The following is a 19265-nucleotide window of genomic DNA, read 5'->3' on the forward strand; positions in this document are numbered from 1 at the left end:
TTCTTCACTTATGATGAAGTCAATACTCTTTATGGGTGACACTTAAAATCTGGAGAGATTTAATGGTGCCTAATTAGATGTTTATTACAACTGATTGTGTTCTGTATTTGAGCCTTCATGGCAAGCAATGTATCTAAGTTGTCAAATCTTTTAATCTTAATTCTGACCTAGAACCCTCTTCTTGAGTGGTCCAAGTTTCTAACTAACTTCTACTCTGCTAAATTATTAATGGAAAGGGGAGAGTAGTCTCTTGCCACTAGATCAACATGAGATACTGGAGCTGAATTGCCCAAGGTAAAAACCAGGGTACATAGTGAACTGGGGTTCAAAAAAGTATTGATGTTTGGCTTCTAAAGCACTAAGGCAGTCAGAGTATGCAATGTAAAGAGTTAAATTCAAATAGAAAGGTAAAGGAGGATAATACCCAACTACAACAGAGGTTAATTTTTATGTTTTATAGGACTAATAGTATAAGATGCAATCAAGGGAAGAGTAACGAATAAAAAGAAAGTTTTAAAGTTGATTAACTGTGGGCTGGTGATGCTGAACATTGACATTTTTTGCTTGTTTTGGAAAATGGGGTACTCAAATTTGCGGTATGTCTAAGAGGGAGTTGTTTAGGTTTGTCTGCCAAGATTGTGGAGTGTACAGTCCCTGGGGTTTGCATTGATCATTCCGTTATGTGACTGAGACACATGCAGTATCCAAGGATATGTGGTTTCCCTGATATTTAGGGTGGTTTCTAAAGGGATTCTGGAGATTTACCTCTTACTTTATTTTAAAGGATTATGGAGTCTATTTGTAGGCGGAAAAAATGAGACCATGCACGTTTTTGTAGATCACATTGGGAATTACCAAGACTTAACCATCTGTCACTGGTAAAAAAAATAAAAACAAATAAAAAAAAACTTACATTTTTGACGCTCCAGGTAGTCTCAGTGCCGCTCCTCTCTTCTTGGAAATGGGGCACAAAGCACAGGATCCCAATCTAGATGCAGCTCTCATGCTAAAATAAGAATGAGAGCGTGCCTGTATTTGGCTGAGCTGGTTAATTTGAAGTTCGCCAAGGCACTGTGCCAATTGTCGAACCTGACTGTGTAACACAGCTGGGTTGGAGAAATGTAAGTATGCATGTGAGGTCGGCCAGACAAATTGACATGCACACTTGCAAGTGCCCACCATTCCTCTTCCTTGACATGGCCCTCCCGCACACTAGACTTGCATAGCTCAGTCAGGCAGTGATAAATAACTGTCGCTGCCCGACTGAGCATGGGGACAACGCTCCTCCCACTGTTACGGAGAAGCAGTCCCTGGGTAGTTTATAGCAGAAGTCTTGTGAAAGTGGGGTGAAGCTTTGTGATAGTTATGGTGTTGTCAATCACAATGACTAGTTCGACTTTTTCTTTTCAACCAGGTTTTGGTGATGAATATTATGTCTGGTTCAGTATTCATTAGTTTATCAAAGATGTATCTATATTCACAAAGTAAACATGCATTCATAAACAGAAAATGTCAATGTAGTAGTTTTTTTTGTGGAAGGAAGATTATACGTCTGGGTGATCACTGGTCTTATCCATTGACCTCTTTCTAGATATAGTATTATCGGTCGAGACTTGCTCTTTAAGTGTATGGGAAGGGGAGGAGGTAGGAAGTAATGCTGAAGTGATCTGCAGGTATTGTAGCATTCCTCTCCTTCCCTATCTTGCTCAAATAGAGTTATGGCTTATGTTTTTTGGTGCAGTGTTAAAACAAAGTTGAGTTCTCTTGTGATGTGGTATGGATGATGTGAAGTTTGTGTGACTGGTATTTGTCTTTTGATTGTTGAAACTGGGAGGCGTATGAATAAGGGGTGATGGGAGACACTGGGCGTCTGGTGTTAGTGCTCTAAATTCAGTGCCTGTCGAGAACTGGTGAGAGGTGGGCATGACAATTGTGGACGAGTGTATAGTGCATTATAATGCTTGGATGTGCCAGGAGATTATGCTTATAAGAGGCAAGGGTGAGAAAGTCTGATATTTTCTGGTGGTATTGTTGGCAACAGTGTTAGATGATGAATGGTATGTGTAGAATGTGGTGGTTAGTGGGAAACTGGAGTGAGGAAATATTAACAGTTGAGGTAGTATTGTATATTAGATTTGTTAGAGGAGATATCAGTGGCAAGCGGAGGGAGGAGCTGGGTGATTTAGGCTAGGGAGTTGTAAGTGGAGGTATATTAGGATAAATACGATAGATGTGGTGGAGAGTGAGTGTGTTTAGGACGATGTTAGTATGCCTAATTTGGTGTAGGCCTGGTGCGGGAGGGGAAAGGAAGGCTTTTCAGGGGAAAGAAAGGCATTTCAGGGGACAGGAGTAGTGTGGTATTTTGTTTAATGAAAGGCTGGACATGGGAAGGTGATAGGTGGTACTGATGCATCAGTGGTGGAAAGAAGGTTGTGTGAAATTGGGTTGTTTAGCTGGGGTCTGAGCCCTGGTCAAGCAGCAACCACAATGCTTGTCAGGAAGAGGTACACGCCAACCCTAAATTAACTTATGCTCAACCCTCTGGTAGCCTGGCAGAGAACAGTCAGTCTCACCTTAGAGGAAATGTGTACAGTGATTTGTGAAATAAACTGTAAACACCACGTAAAAAGGAACCCTCACCAAGTTAGGAAAAATTGAACTTGATTTAATAAACAAACGAGCAAAACTACAAACATCAACCCAGTAGAACTGCAGATATGCAATTTGAAAGATTTTTGTGAAAATAGAGCTAAAAAGCACAAAACGCCAGCTGTAGTTATCTGGTCATGCTGGACCAGGACAAAGTCACAAGTTCAGGCCAACCGCTGTAGAATGCATGCTTGCTACAGAACCCAGTTAGGCTCGCTGAACAAAGCCACTTAAACCCTGGTTTGGGGAGCGTTGCGAGGATCCACGAAGATGAGTTGCGCAGCAAACGCAACTCATCAGGTCCAAGACGTGCCGAGGCTGCAATGTGAGGGCTTGTGTCGTCATTGAGGATCCCATCGATAGGGCTTGTGATGTGAAGTCAAGCATCAAGGATGAGGCACACATTCAGTGTAATGCGTTGTTACGGTGGAGTTACAATGCGGAATCCCGAAGTGTCATGAAGGCCGCCATCAATGAGGGATGTGAGGGCCGGCACTGGGGATGCATCACTCAGTGGCAGTTCCGAAAGTGTTGTGGCAGTGATGCAAGTCTTTGCCTGCTGGGTCCAGCCCACACAGCAGTAAAGATGCATTGGTTCTGCTAGGGGTTATGACGTTCAGCATAGGGGATATCTTGGTTCTGCTGGACATACGGAGGCTGGCAGAGCACCCTAAGCCCACTTCCAAGGGTCCAGGACTCTGATGTCACCACTTGGCAGGGTAGACACACATCGTGGAGTCCAGGTGCAGGTGAAAGGCTGTTGGAAGAGTGTTATGTCCCTGAGGCTTCAGATCAGGAGGCCAGCCAACTAGTCCTTGGAGTCACTCTGGGTTCAAGAGATACAGGTCCAGTCCTTCTTGCCGAGGCAAGGTGGCAGCAGGTCAGCACAGTAGGGCAGCAGTCCCTTTAGGGCAACAGTTCAGCAGAGTGGCAGTCCTTTCAGCACCACAACATTCCTTCCTGGTAGAGTATCCACAGGTCCAGAAGTCTACTAAAGAGTTGGTGTCTGACATTCAGTATTTATACCCAGCTGTCTTTTTGAAATGGGGAGAAGCTTCTAGAGACATGCCTTTAAAGTGCACAGGTGCGCTGCCTTCAGGGGCCTGGCTCCAGACCAACTATAGGTGGTATGCAGCTCTTTATGTGGAGGCAGGACAGCCTATTCAAGTATAAGTGGGGGCTGGGCCCAGTTCCTCCCAGGCTGTCTAGGATGAAATCACAAAGCCCAAATGTCAACTACTCCTAGTCACATGACCCAGAGACAGGCTGCAGGCACCAAATGGCTTAAGGCAAGAAAATGCAACTTTCTTAAAGTGGCATTTTCAAAAATGTATAAAGTAACTCAAATGTTATCCTACGGGAGAGTAGGCATGTGCAGCATGTAAAGCTTAAAAGTGCATGTCCCACTTTTTAAATACATTGCACCCTGCCCTCTGGGCTGTCCAGGGTCTACCCCAGTGGTGACTCATATGTATTAAAAAGGAAGGCTTGAGTCTGGCAAAAAGGTTTACTTTGCCAGGCCAAAATGGCAGTTTGAAACTGTACACAGGCAGGTTGTAATGGCATGCCTGAGACATGTTTAAAGTGCTACTAAGGTGGGTGGCACAATCAGTGCTGCAGGCCCACTAGCAACATTTAATTTACAGGTCCTATGCGCACGTAATGCCACTTTCCTAGGGACTTAAGTAAATTACATATGCCAGTTGGGTATAAGCCAATCTAACATGTTTAAGAAGCATGCACAAGCACTTTAGCACCATTTAGCAGTGGAAAAGTATGCAGAGTCCTAAGGCCAGCAAAAACAGGAGGGCTGAAGGAAAAAGTTAGGGGAAACCACGTCAAGGATGCCAGCTCTAACAGAATTGTAACAGATTAAAGTACTTAGCTGGAGTTAATGTGAAAGGAGAGAGGGCATGGATGTGATGTTATGCATAAAGGAGTCAATGGAAGGATGAAGAGACAGATAGGATGTCAATATCAATATTTTGTCTATTAATGTGATGACAAATTGGAGTGAGATACTGTGAAATGTTGTCTATCTGTTTAATGGTTTGGAGAGTGTAACAGGAAAGTAGTGTTTATTGCAGGAAGGAACAATGGTTTATGTTGTATGTATGGGAGCTACATCTAATTACTTTTTGTAGGTTGGGCTTTTGAGCAGAGTTTCTATGCAAACAGGTATTCACCCTTAACACGATGCCATATGTGCTCTAGTGTTCAGATGACCAGGAAAAATGGGAGCACTAGCCTTCAGAAACAATAGGAGCCTAAGTACTATACCCGGACCAAAAGAAACCTTAGCTCTGGAAACCATGGCAGGCCAATCCCTAAATGCCCTACAGCAATAGAAATCCTAGCTCTATAGATCAGGTCTTGTTAAATGTTATTGTTTGTGCAAAGTGAGGGTCAGAGGAAGGCCTGTTCATTTAACTTTGGGCCCTGTCCAATCACTTAATCTGCTACTGGTTTGATGTGGGGAAGGGCAGCGAGCTGCTGCTCAACTCAGAATCTTCTTGGTTACAGACTGACCCACTACACAGTTTTCAGCTCCTGTTCAACTCTGCAGGTAAGGCCCAATTTAACCAACTTGAAACGTTATCACATACTTTAAATGTCTCCTATAACCACCCTAAAACCTAATGCCAAGCAGACTCAAACACACTTGAACACAAACAAATCAGATGAAGCAGCCGCTACACACAAACTACATTTGTGTTTAGTTTTGTTTTTGGTCCTTTTGTCACTTTACTGTAGTTTTTAAAGGACGCCCTAATCATGCACACACACACAAATTCAAATGAGAAGATAATAGCACAGCACAAAAAGCCACCTGCTCTAGCCTTACTCTGCGCTGCTCAGTGCTAAAAGAAGTTGAGGGGCAGTGAATGAAGATGGCTATTTTAGTTTCCGTTTTCCAAAACTTAAGAGGCTGTACTAGATGGGAGGGGAGGCGTTAGGTATGTCAAGTGAGGTTATGTCAAGAAAGCTGTTGAATTAAAACCTCCACTATCTGCGCTTAGTGCCACATTTTTGATTCTCAGCTTCGCTCTCTTGGTTTTTAAAATAGTAGCCCAATATCCGTCTTAATTCTTTTTTTACTTGGGTGCTATTGGGCAACTCAGAAGCTTTTGTAGGGCCCAGCTCATATATGTCACACGAGGGCCCCTCTGGTTTTCTGGCAGCATAAACACCTCGTTCAAAGTTTTTAAAAACAAATCTTTGGACACATTTTGAGGCAGATGTAGCAGATGACGCCACATAGTGGTTTAAGATTTTGCAACAGTTTAGAAAATGCTGATATAGACAATTCCGCTTAAGGCATTTTGGAAATCATTCCACGATGTCACCCTGTTACTTATAGTAGTTTTTCAGAGGCGGTCTCACTTTGTGGTGGTTAATAACCCGGACTGTTCTTTGAATATCAAGTTACTGGAGTTACACCTGATAGTTTTTCATTTGCCCTAGAGTCTCAACAATGCAAGAAACCAGTAAATTAGAAAATCCAGACCATATTTCATGGTACCATTTATGTAAAAAAGAACATTAAGGGCAATGGGAAATGCAAAGAGTGAAACAGTTTCGAGGTATCCTCAAGAATGGTGATTGAGGAACCTGTGACCAGTCTACAAGTTCATTCACAAACCGAATCAAGGATTCTACTGCTCGACAAGCATTGTCAAAGCCAAAGATCTAGCCTATGCAAGAGCTATTGGCTGTGCCAATTTATTTTAGCCATGTTATACACCAGAGTGGACACTGTTAAGCATTGATAAGTTAGTGGCATAAAGGAGAGTGGTGTACCATGGATTGTTGTGTCATGGAATGGCAGTGTGTTGTGGAGGGAGTTGTGTGTCAGCACTGATGGGCATAGAGTGTTGCAGAGTGGAGCGGCAGAGTGGAGTAAAGTAACATGAAGTGGCATAGAAGGAGTTTGTGGAGTATTGTGTTATAGAGGGAAGTATATTGCCAGAGTGGTGTAGTGTAGTAGAGTGATATGGCAGAGATGAGTAGTGTTGGGGAATGTATTAGAGTGGAGTGGCATAGTGGGAGTTGCGCAGTGCCTTATGGACTAGAGTGGCGTATAGTGGAGTGGCGTAGCATAGTGGCCTAGAGTAAATTGTCAGTGTGAAGTTGTGGCGTAGTGTAGAGCAGCCTATAGTAAACTGACAGGGAGGAGTCGAGGGGCATAGTGTTGCGTACCCTACAGTGGCCTGGAGTAAACCGTCAGAGTGGAGAGGCGTGGAGGAGCATAGGGTGGCTTAAAATGTTGTGGAGTGGCACAGAGTGGAGAAGAGTGGAGAAGGGTGCCATAGAGTGTAGCGTCCGAATAGATTGTTTCAGGTAGAGTGAAGTGGCAAGGTGCATAGTAAAGTGCAGTGTCATAGGTTTCAGTGTTGCTGGGTAGCATGGTGTAGAGTGCAGTTTTTCAGAGTAGTGTGGCACAGAGTGCAGTGGTGCAGACAGGAATAGTGGCATAGAATGCAGTGACAGATTGCAACATTGTTGAGTAGGGTGACAAAGAATGCAGTGGTCTAGCCCTTCGGGTTTTGCTCATGAGTCTCAACAGCAGGTAAGTCATTCTTCTGTCTCCCATAGCTCAAGCATTGTTCTGAAGGTGGTGCTCAGGGGTGCTATATTTATGTTTGATACTAGCCAGTGGGTGAGGATGAATACTGGCCAGTCCCTGACCAGTGAAAATGTTCCCAGAGATACCCCCCACCCACTTTTGAAGCAGTTCCTATATGCCCTGCTATAAACCATCCCACAGTGCCGAGCGCTACCTAAATCCAAGATGAGATAACCTTTTTCCCCTGTGCAGAGCTTGTATCCCCCCTAGAGTTCTGACCAAGGAGATGAGCAAACCCTCCCCTTTGGTCCCTCAAAACCAGTTCTGGGGCAGCTCCTCTGCCACTGGAATTGGTGTTGTCCTGGATAAAAGGACAATAGAGTATCTAGGACCAGGTGTGCTCTACATCTGCCTGTGAAAGGGCAAGCCTCTTTGAAGATAATTATGTTCCTGGGCCCTGCCCAAATGGTCATCTTGACAGGGAAAAGTCAACTTTCCCCCACACCCAAGCCCTTTGTCTGAGCTCTGGGAGCCAATGCACACCTGATCAAGGAGCTATTCAGCACCTGGGTGACATCTGGAAGATTAGGCAAATTAGCTTTACACAGGATAAAATGTAACTTTTTAATCTACCTTTTCTTAAATATCTGTTAGAAATCCTACTTTATCAATGCACTGGATTTGTAGTACATATTTTATAAAGTCTAAAAAAAACAGTCACGTTCTCTCTTATTGCTAGGTGGGGATTGCTTTATTTCATTTAAACATCAACTCCCAAAGCTTTCTTATGAAACAGCTAACACTGCTACAGTGAAAACTGTTTTATAGGCTTTTTCATAGTAAGGACAGGTTTTACTTTAAACGTTTACATGCGCTACTCAAATACCATGCATCCTCACTTATGGACAAGTAAGACTATTTTAGGGTTGATTTAATATTTAAGGGGGGGGGGGGGGGGGTAGGTCTGCCAAAAGGGGTTATTCCGACAGGTCGAATTTGCAGTTTAAAGCTGCAAAGCGAGGCTACTTGTGGGAGACCTGCAGTTATATTTTGCATTGTCACTTTAGTGGGGGCACAATATGTACTGCAGTCCATTAGCAACATTTAACTTACATGCCCTGGGGACCATACCTTAGGGACTTACAGGTTAAGTTAAATATGCCAATTAGGAATTTAACCAAATTTGACACGACAGATAAACAGTAGCATCAAACCAAAGAAATGGGAGCGATTATGCGAAAGACATTTTCTTTCACTTGGTTAAACTTTAAGCTTTATAGCTGTACTACCCAATGCCCAGCTTTTCAGGCTAAGACTGGAGCATATGATTATCATAACACGATGTCTCAGTCATATCTGGAATCCAAGACATGTCTGAAGCCAATACATGAATGATCAACTTAACCAAACGATTGTCTCTCATGGTTAAGCCTGTATGTTTTGTGAAAACATTGACATGCATAGTCTGCAAAATCTATGTAACCCAAAGTGCTCAAGCCTGTAAATTATATTTAAAATGATGGATAGCTCTGATGTTTGTAGCCAGGGATGTCGCAGTTCGACTCTTGCACTATGCGAGACTGCTGCTTTAGGGATGACAGCACTTTTGTTTGTAGGTGACTATGCCAATCCTACAACAAGTCGTAACTGTCGGCCCAACCCTCCTGGCTCACAAGCAGTACCTCACCAAAAAAACAAACAGTACAAGGTGATTTGTAGCAGCCCTTACACATGGACTCAAGATTGCAACATCTCAGGGGAGTTGTGGTTAAACAGAGATTACCCTTTTCTCACATGAGCAACAAGTCTCAGCCACACACAGGCTAGGAAGGAGATGCAGTAAAGTTTTCAATAGGTTTTATTAACAAGACTGAAATCTACTGTAAATTGCCTAGGCTGCAATGATTAGGACAATGAAAAATGCAGGAAACAGAATGATAAAAATGATAGTCATGAATACAAAGAGCCCCACAATCTTCCAATAACAAGATGTGAAATAAACACTAATACCCTAGCAGGATGAACCTAATCTCTAATTTAAAGATATCTAGGTATGTTAAAGCTAATATGCGAGTACCAGGTCCATGAGAAGAGCCCCTCAACCCTCATTACCTTGGAATGAGGTCTCTAGATCAAACTCCATGGTGACACGAAGGCTGGGTCTCCATCAAGACGACGTGTAGCATAGATAGCGTTGATGGCACCTGGTAGGAATCCCTCTGATAATCTTATGTGTGTGACATGTATTTAAACAGATCTTGTACGACCCCTCATGTAGGTTGTTCCCAAACAATAGATAAGGCATGCTTGGGGTGGCAACAATTCCCTGAAAAGGTATGTTACGGTCACACGAATGTGGGAAAGTACATAATGTGTATACCTACGTATCATTTACCTTTTACGCGGATAGTGACTCCTTTACAGAGTGGCACTGATAACGTGAAAATAAAACATCTTCCTAACTATAAGCATAGCAGCCATATTGGAATGAATAAATAAATGTGCTAAAACAGAGCAGGCTAAGTAGGTTAAGTCACTAGGCTAAGCTAAAATCCCGATTCCCATTAAAACTAAAACAGGATCCACTACACCCTCCCCATTGCCAGAACAATGCCACCATAATGATGACGCCAGAAAAAGTGAATGAACCCAAGCTGAAATGCTCTGGACTAAACAAGCTAAAATCATATTAAGACATAACTGAAATCCACAGAGCAGTAGTGTGCAGCAGTCTCAGGATCTCCCATGGGGCAGCACCGTCCAAAGTGCCCAAAGGAGCCAGACAGTCCACCAAGGGCGGCTCATAAGCAAACTCACAAATCAGCTTCAGTCTCATGGGGCATGACCATGAATAAACCCTCATCAGGAACATCAGCAGTTCTTTGTCCACAGTAAGCACTGGAGGAACAGCAAGGCACACCAAAGTAGATGTTCAAACAAGCACCAGGTGCATTGAAAGACTGGTTACACACACCAGAGGACTGGTCGGAATGACTGACCAATCATGCTCCAATTCTTCCAGCAATGGAGCACCAAAGAACTGTACCATGGAATCATGGCACAGCTGGGCTGGTGGTAGTAGCTCCATGACTCCGCTTAGCTGGGAAGGCACAACCACTGTGTAACAGGAACAGCAGCAGCAGTATCCCGCTGATCAATTTCACAGTCATAGGGAAGCTGCCAACACACTGGAAAAGAGTGAATGGATGGCCTTGAAGAAGGGCACAATCCCTGTAGTGCTCAAAGTGATTAATATTCTAGATACCAGCTCTCCAAAGTGCTTGGGGAAGTTGGTATTTAATAAGGATTGTATCTCAGCTGATGATCTCACTATCTGTAGAGCATACATCTCTCTAGCGCATGTCAACGCAATTTGTTTCTGGAACAGTGGCGCCTTTAGTCTGCTCAGCTTGTCATAATTTACATTAGTAGTATCAATGTGAGGCCACATTTCTGCTACTCTTATCTCTTGTAGAAAGGGGGGGCAGGAGGGACAGGCTGGAAATAAAACATGTCCACTACAAGTTACAATCTTAGAGACTGAAATTGAGTATGCAATCCGGGACTCATACAGCAACAGCTTTGTTAGTTCAGGACCACATAACTTCCATTCGAAAGTGTATGAAATGCTGGACGAATCAAAAGGACAGGATTACCCTTCAGAAAACAGGTCACATTGCAGACCCCCACATTGCAAAGGCCATGAAGGGACACCTGTTTGCAAATCACTGAATGACTAATAGTAGTCTCACATTCACCTCTGCTGAGAAAGACCTCTGTTTCGCCGTTCAGACATTTATATTCAAAGGGCGACTCCTACTCCTCTTTAATATAGCCGCTCGTATCTGCCGACAGCAAGATGTTTCAAACTAAAGGTGGAAATGTGCAGATTTTTAATGCCATGCACAAGTCATTCTGTCGATGGACTTTCTGCCACCGTGAACAGCATCTTTTCTAGTTTTTCTATATGAAGCATGGTGAAACTCTCTTCCCTTTTAGCCACTGTCTGTTGTTCCCTAGATAAATGAAAAGCAGCAAACAAGTCACTACTGTTAATTTATTTCTAGGGAACGCAGCCATTTTTCAAAATCTGTAGTGTCCAACCTAACTGCATGATGGAGCGCAGTTGACTTTGTCCATGGTATAAAAAGGACATGTCATTCTGAATGATGTCAATCACAGATGACACTATGTTATTAAGGGAGTATGTCTGTTGGAGAGAGTATTCATGCCATTATCCACAACAGCTAAAGCCTTTTCCAAATGTTATCTATCAGCCTTAAACGCACAGCTGCTTCCATTTGAGAAAGCTTCCAAATCTCATTGTGGCATAGTTGAATCTTTTAGAGCGTGGCTTTCTTGTATCTAACAAGAAGTCCTGCAAGTCTATATATTCAGAAAGAGTATTAAGATGTTCCTTAACTGCTGCTAAGGTGTTAGTCTGTAATCACTGTTGGCACAGTTTACCCACACTATATGTGGTAACTATACCAGAGTGTTGACGTAAGACAAAGCGAGGGTCCGTCTGGCTAATCGTGAAACCTCCCCAGAAGAACTCACAAAACGCCAGACACCCATTTGTGTCTATTGGCCACAATAACCACTTGCCAGTGGCTTGATACGTTGTGCATAGTCAGGACTGTGAGTTCTGCCAAAGTTTAAAAAAAAAAAAAAAAAAAAAAAAAAAAAAAAAAAAAAAGAAGTAAACACTTTTTTATTGTAGTTGGTGGCTGGAGTTGAGCACTTTTTTGTTTTTTTTAAAGTGCAGGCCAAGCTATAGCCCTCTTTTGATAGCTCATATCCCAGGACCAGTACGCTGAGAAAGGCTATTTTAGTTTCCGAAAATAAAATTTGTAACCAAGGGCTGCGAATTCTAGAACAATCCGACCGAACCTGGCAAGATAAATGTTGAGGTCGTCATCTGTGAGATTGATGTCATCCACATAGGACAACGCCTCAGGATCAATATCATGCAATATTGATGTTACATGGCTAAAAACAGCCCTGGGCTGTTCTTATAGCCTTGGGGCAAATGCAATAGCGTTTTTTGTGAACAAAATGCGAGTGCTCTCAGGTCCAGACTTTCATGTGCTACGTTTTGGCAGTAAAACCCATTGGATATATCCAACCTCTTTTTGTATTTTTTACGCACTATGTTGTTAATTAATGCTGTGCCGGGGAATAACAGGTTATTCATTGCAGAGACAAAGGGCTCAATCACTCCCTGTTACTCGAGCTGAGTGAGGATCTCCCTCACTTAAGCTTTAGCTTCATGTTTAACAGGATATTGTGGCTAGGGTGTGAACCTAACAGGTATTACATGGTAAGGAGAATCCTTATCCCAACCTACATGGTTGTTATAGTGCAGGTGTCTGCGCTAAAGTTCAGTTGACAGAGTAGGCTTGTTTTATCACTTCTGGAACAAGATCAGAGAAAGAAGGCAAAATTACATCTTTCCCATGTGGGAGCTTACGGTCATGCTCAGGTGGCTAGTCTCCTTCTGCCAGTAGGATATCACAACTATGCTCATCCCAGAATATCACACTAATGGTGCACTCTATGTCTCCCTTCAATTTGGATATTTAAATCATAAACCCTGTCGGGCGGGAGAACGCGCCTGTCCGCAGTCTCAACTGCAATAAAGTCGCTAGTTGCTGTTGCATCCAGATGATCTTTCAGACTCTGGCAACATATTGTGACTTCTGCCACGCTGTCTAGCAGTGTCACCACCCATGTCTGGTTCTTCAGCAATGTTCTCAAGTCTACTGGCATTTTTAATTGACATCTCTGCCATATTTTTCTTTTTAAACTGTGGTTTTTGTTGTGGGTACTTTTTTTTTTGTCTGAAGACTGTGGTGAGTCTTTCTTCTGCTTCAAGTAGTCATGGAGTTGCTCTGACCAGCCCACTCTCACACTGCATCTATCTGCTGCATCCTGAAAGGAACAAGAGGGACATGAATCAGTATCTGTCAGGAGCTTTTATATTTTCCCTATTTCTGAGATTAGATCTCCTTTCAGTTTTCTCCACTGGTGGAGAATCTGCTCTCTGACTTAGTCTGTCTTATTTGCTTATCCCAGTGCTTTTTAGAACACTCCTGTGCTGGTTTGGTACCTTCATTAGTGGTGGTACCATGTATTTCAGGCTTTTTCAGCTTGACTTCCAAACTATCCTGTCCTATACTGGTATAGGTATCTGAAATAATTTTCGGTAGCTGCTTCTCCTGTTCCAGGTGTGGAATCTCTCAGAGCTGCTAAGTATTATTGAGGCTACTGAGTCGAAGTTACACATCAATTTCATCCCCAAATCGAGGGCTGGAGCAGCCCCGTGCTCATCCTGAATTTGTTTTAACACTTCCGGTAAATTGGCTTGTGTCGTGGTACCATGTGTGGTACTATAAATTGCAGCAAAGACTGTACCCCATGTGACAGTCATCCACTGAGGGAACCATCCCGGAGGGCAAGCACATTGAGATAATTCTGTTTTTCCTGTGGTCTTGTACGGGGAAACAGCTTCCAGCTGATTAGTTTTCTGGGCTATCCAGAACAGTATTATCTCATCTGTGGGCGCTTTGCCCATTATAGAATATACTGTTTGTGGATTAATCCCAGCAGTGGCCAATTGGTATCCAGCAGGTCCTGGTCGCGCTGGTGTTGTGTTCAACTCATTACGAACTGAACAAGACATCTATATAGTGTTACTAGCTCAATGTATAGATTATGCAGATCAGCTGCCTGCATATTTTGTACACCGGGGTTAGCTGTATATGTGGCAAATATGGGCCACGCTGGTCCTTCATTAACTAAGGGACCTAATCTTATGGGTTGTATTACGTGTGCTAGGGTGCCATCAAACCAGTTGTGATGTTCTTGAAGTAATGGGAATTTCAAGATACTGGTATGTGTGGTACGTTTGCAATTCTGTATGTGTGGAATGTGAATGATCTAGGGTCTTCCTGAGGAAAGGTGACCCAGGAGTAGAAAGTTTGTTATTAGCTTCTAATAAGAATGTGATATTCCTGCCCTATTCTGTTAAGCCATGCGCTACTAGGTGTAGTGTAAATGCTGGTCTGGCATTATCAGGAATGTCTATGGCATTAGCCATATTTATGAAATGGGTAAAGATATGGAACACCAAATTGGGAGAAAGTCCTTTTAAGAGTTCAACCTTGAAAAACCTACAGCCTAATTAGGTGCTCCCTGTTCAGCTGAGGAGGGTCTCACCAAGACCATGGACGTCTCCATATCATGGTACTTGGGTTACCTGTTGAGTGCGAGACAGTGATACTCCGGGCATCCATAAATGAGTGCCAAAACACAATTTTTGGGCGGCGCCATGTCGTAGTAGAACTCTTGCTCTAGGCAAAACTGCTGGTTTAGGGATGACAACTCTTGTTTGTAGGCGACTAGGCCGATCCTACAAGTCCCAACTATCAGTCCCGCCCTCCTGGCTCACAAGCAGTACCTGACCAAAAACCCAAAACAGTAAAAGGTGATTTGTAGCAGCTTTACGCATGGACTCAAGAGTGCGACATCTCAGGGGCGTCATGATTAAATTAAAATGAACCCTTTTCTCACATGAGCAACAAGTCTCAGTCACGCACAGGGAATGAAGGAGAGGCAGTACAGTTTTCAATAAGTTTTATTAACAAGACTGCAATCTACTGTAAATTGCATGGGCTGCAAGGATTAGGATAATGAACAATGCAAGAAACAGAATGGTAAAAACGAAGAGTCATGGATACAAAGACCCCCACCATCTTGCAATAACATAAGATGTGAAATAAGCACCAATATCCTAGCATGATGAACCTAATCCCTAACCTAAAGAGAGCTAGGTGTGTTAAGCCTAATCTGCCAGTACCACATCAATGAGAAGTGCCCCCAATCCTCATTTCCTTGGAATGAGGTCTCTAGATCAGACTCCATGGTGACACAAAGGCTGGGTCTGCATCAAGGTGACGTGTAGCATAGATAGCGCAAATGGCATCTGGTAGGAATCCCTCTGATACTCTCGCCTGCGTGAGATATTTACACAGATTTTGTAGGTCCCCCTGACGCAGGTATGTTCCCAAACAAAAGATAAGGAGGCATGCTTGGGGCGGCACCTATATAAATAATTCCCTTAAAAGGTACATTATGTTACTGTCACACGAAAGTGGGACATAATGTGAATACCTTCATATCTCATTTATCTTTGACGCGGATAGTGACGCCTTTACAGAGTGCCACTGATAACTTGGAACTAAAACACCTTCCTAACTATAGACATAGCAGCCACCTTAGAAGAAATAATTAAATAAATGTGCTAAAACAGAGCAGGCTATTTAGGTTAAGTCACTAGGTGACGGAGGCACTGGCCTGCAAGCCAGAAGGCTAAGCTAAACTCCTGATTCCTATTAAAACTAAATAGGATCCACTACAGGGATACCCATTTAACATGAGGAATATCAGTGTGCATGGCCTGAACTTACTAAGTCATGCAACATAAGTGTGAACTCAAAGTTTGCAGGTTTTCTGTAGACTGAGTGGTAGATTTACTGTCAGAGGCATAATGCTATGACGTCCTTCTAACCTAAAGTGTTAATCAAAGAATGACCAGTATAACTAAAGGGTTGGGTGCCCTCTAAAGCCTGAGCCTGCGACATTGGATTCAAATGCTCATGAAATATATAGTGCTCTCAAAATGTTTCTAAAATATAGTCCAGATTCCACTGACATGGAGAAACATTTTTGTGAACTTTTCTCTTTAATCATTTTAGAGTGAAGCACATTTACAGCTCATTCTGCATTTCAAGTAGGCACTCTCCACTCTATTCTTTCTATGACCCTTTTTCAATTTTGAACATCTGTTAACCCCACTTCAAAATCTCTAACAAAGGTCGACCATTCAAAATGTCCTTGAAATGATAGTTAATATGAAATGTTACTAAAAAGCAAAATTAAAACCCACACTGAAAACTATAAAATACGCACAATTTATATACTTTGAAGTCTACAATAGCTTGATTTTTCCTAATGCTTGATTCTTTATTACAATTATTTTTATTCTTGTATTAGCCTGTTCCTTTTTAACCCATCTTAATTTTTGAAAACCTTGTTAGACTTGAATGTTAGCAATTTGATTTTAACAATATGTATTTAAAAGTAATTTACAAATAATTTAGAAGCAAATTTGTGCTTCAGTTTCAGAGCACTTGTATGAAGAGGATGCCTGCATAAGGACCTGCATCAACCAGAATGTACACACAAAAAAATGTATTTACCCTTTTGGTGAGATCACTTTCAAATACTTTAATACTTACCAATGGCAATTTGCTTCCTGGAATGCTTGGAAAATCATGATGCTCCATATGGTAGCCCACATTAAAGGTAATGCAGTTGAGCACGCCGTAATAGGAGTAGGTTTCATACCCCTTTAGGAACATGTAATGCTCTGCTATGAAATGTCCAGAAATTGGGTGTAAGCCTAAGCCAAGGCATGATCCACCGACTAAGTAAACAATAGGCTTAAAACCCCATAGGTACCACATTATAAAATCAATAGAGAACTGTGCAAGGGCATTGTAGACTTCCATTGAGTTCACAGGCTTAGGATTCACGTAAAGTGGCCTAAGGGCATAAAAGAGTGGCTGAAGGAAGAGCCAGAAAATTTTTCGAAATGGAGTGCAGAAGAACCAGCCTTCGAAGTCTGTTGGAATGTCCACATCCAAGGCGTCCCCTCCCAAATATCGATGATGGTCAATGTGGTATTTTTTGAATGAGGCAGAGTACGGCACCCCGATTGGTAGGTTGGCAAACACTGCAAAACAGCGGTTCCATTTTGCTTGTTTATTACCAAAGGCAACATTATGTGAAATGTCATGGATAGCTAGTGTCAGTGAGTGGTTGACTGAGCCCCCAAAAGTATAGGCCCAAAAAAATATCCATTTCCATGATATATCTTTTACCAAGTAACAGGCTAGAAATTGTGTGCAGACCATTCCCGAAACAATCCACTTTAGGTGGGGATCAGGTCCCATCAGTGACTTGATTTCTGGATATTTTTCTGAAACGAAGCCAAACAAAAAAGCATGTCAAGTAGGCATTCCCAAATAATACTGCTCACCAACTACAAACATTTTAAAGTGGGGAATATACTGCCATTTAGTGGGTGTTCTAGCCGTTCATTCCAGTAAGAACAAAGTCCTCTGATCATACAGGACAGGAGAAACAACATTTCTCTACTATGAAGTGACAACAAATATGGCCACATATAGTAAAAACGAATTCATGGCTACTTATTATATTAGAGGTCGTGTGCACTAGTTTCAGCACAAACCGTTTTATGCCATTTCGTCACACATCGCGAATTTAAAAATTGGCAGATTTTTTTGCATAAGAAAATCATGGCCCAAATACTACACAGCAGTACTTCCCAAGATTTTAATTGATGTTCAGATATTATTTAAATCTATGAACTAAACATCGAGTTAGTCTCTAGAACAGGAAATCAGCGGCAATGCTCTTCACTGGTTCTCCCACTATACCTAAGCAGAATCTGATTTTATCACATAATTATTTAAAATCATTACAAAAATTGCAGAAACGCCGACTACTCACCATGAAACATAGGTCTATTATCCTCAGCTGGCAATTAAACTATGGATTCATGCGGACATAATAAAACACTAGTGATGCCCACTAGCCATTGTGGCTATAGATATCTACTTTACAAATAAACTCCCACAATGATGTATGTAGTCCACCATACAGAATAGGCTCACAGTTAAAATTGTCTCTATATCAGAAATTTAAAACACTCCACAGTATTACTCTAAAAATGCATCATGCAACGGATCTAGGATACTATAAGAGGGACTCAAATGTAGAACTTTAAAACATTCCTTACAGTGACATGATCAGTCAATCTAAAGAGCTGTAACTTGTGCTTGATGCTTTCTGGAGTTATTCAGGGCAGGTACCATCTGAAACTATTATACAGCTCTGAAGTTACTAGTTGCCCCTGCCTCAATTATGTCACGCCGTTATAAAAGGACCCATCATGAAGCAAGTTTTAAAGTGATTTGTGCAGCAAATTCCAAGTGCTATGACTGCCCAGAAGCAGTGGCGGCCGGCAGTTTTAGGAGGGAGGGAGGGGGGCGGGCAGCACACTCACTTTCACACACACCCATTAACAACACTCATCAACATTGAAACATACACACGCACCATTCATTAAAAAAGATCACACATACACACTTACCTTCAGCCTCGGAGGTCCCAGGAGGGTGGGGACTGCTGCCTTCCCTCACTGGCAGACCCTAGGTCAGCCAGTGAGGGAAGGCAGCAGTCCCAGCCTCGTCACAGAGTGGGATGGTGTCAGTGAGACTGCTGACCCCACCCAACTCTGTGATGAAGTGTCACTGATTGACACTCGCCCTGGGTGCTTCAGGGCTTAAACCTGAAGTGCCCAGGTCGAAGTCAATGGGTGACGCTTTCCTCATCACCTGGTGGGAGGGCCTCAAGGCACCTTTGCTGAGCCGAGGAGGTCACGCCCATAGGAGCTGTGACCTTATAGCCAAGCAAAGTTCAGCTCAGGTAGCCAGGAGTCTGCGCAAATCGCAGATGTCTCCTCCTGGCTGCCTGACCGGAACATGAAGAGTCAGGCTGACCTTTGCTCAGCCTGACAGACACACGAGGGGCAAAAGGTGGGGGGGTGGCCCCTCCACCCTTAATGACCTGCCCAAAAGTCCTTGCTCTGCTGCTTCAAAGTACCCAGTGAGGGCCACCCCTGCTGTGTTTGCTTTCTCAGTTGCTGTAGGATCTTCTGGATGTAGCCAGTGCATCCCTGAGGTGTGCAGGGTTAGAGTTGCAACTCTAAGAAATTGCAGAAAACGTGTGGATAGTGGAATGGATTCACATTTCAGGCAGCATTGCAGAGCTTCATTACCAGTCCTGCTATTTAATGATAGTAATATGAGGCACAGCCAGAATCTTCTGTGGGGCAGCACTGATTTACAGATGAAGACTATATGGACTAAGGATTCTACTCCACTAGTGCCTAACCTGC

The 19265-nt window shown here is 42.8% G+C and overlaps 1 protein-coding gene across 1 annotated transcript in view; it reads right to left on the reverse strand.

Annotated features, from left to right (window-relative positions):
- DEGS2 (delta 4-desaturase, sphingolipid 2) overlaps positions 1-19265 on the reverse strand; it is a 76248-nt gene that overhangs the window by 17765 nt on the left and 39218 nt on the right. Inside the window, exon 2 of the mRNA XM_069208323.1 lies at positions 16519-17261. Within this exon, the coding sequence (XP_069064424.1) occupies positions 16519-17261 (743 nt within the window). The remainder of the gene's footprint in view (positions 1-16518; positions 17262-19265) is intronic.

This window comes from Pleurodeles waltl, chromosome 9 (genome assembly GCF_031143425.1).
Source record: "Pleurodeles waltl isolate 20211129_DDA chromosome 9, aPleWal1.hap1.20221129, whole genome shotgun sequence".
NCBI lineage: Eukaryota > Metazoa > Chordata > Amphibia > Caudata > Salamandridae > Pleurodeles > Pleurodeles waltl.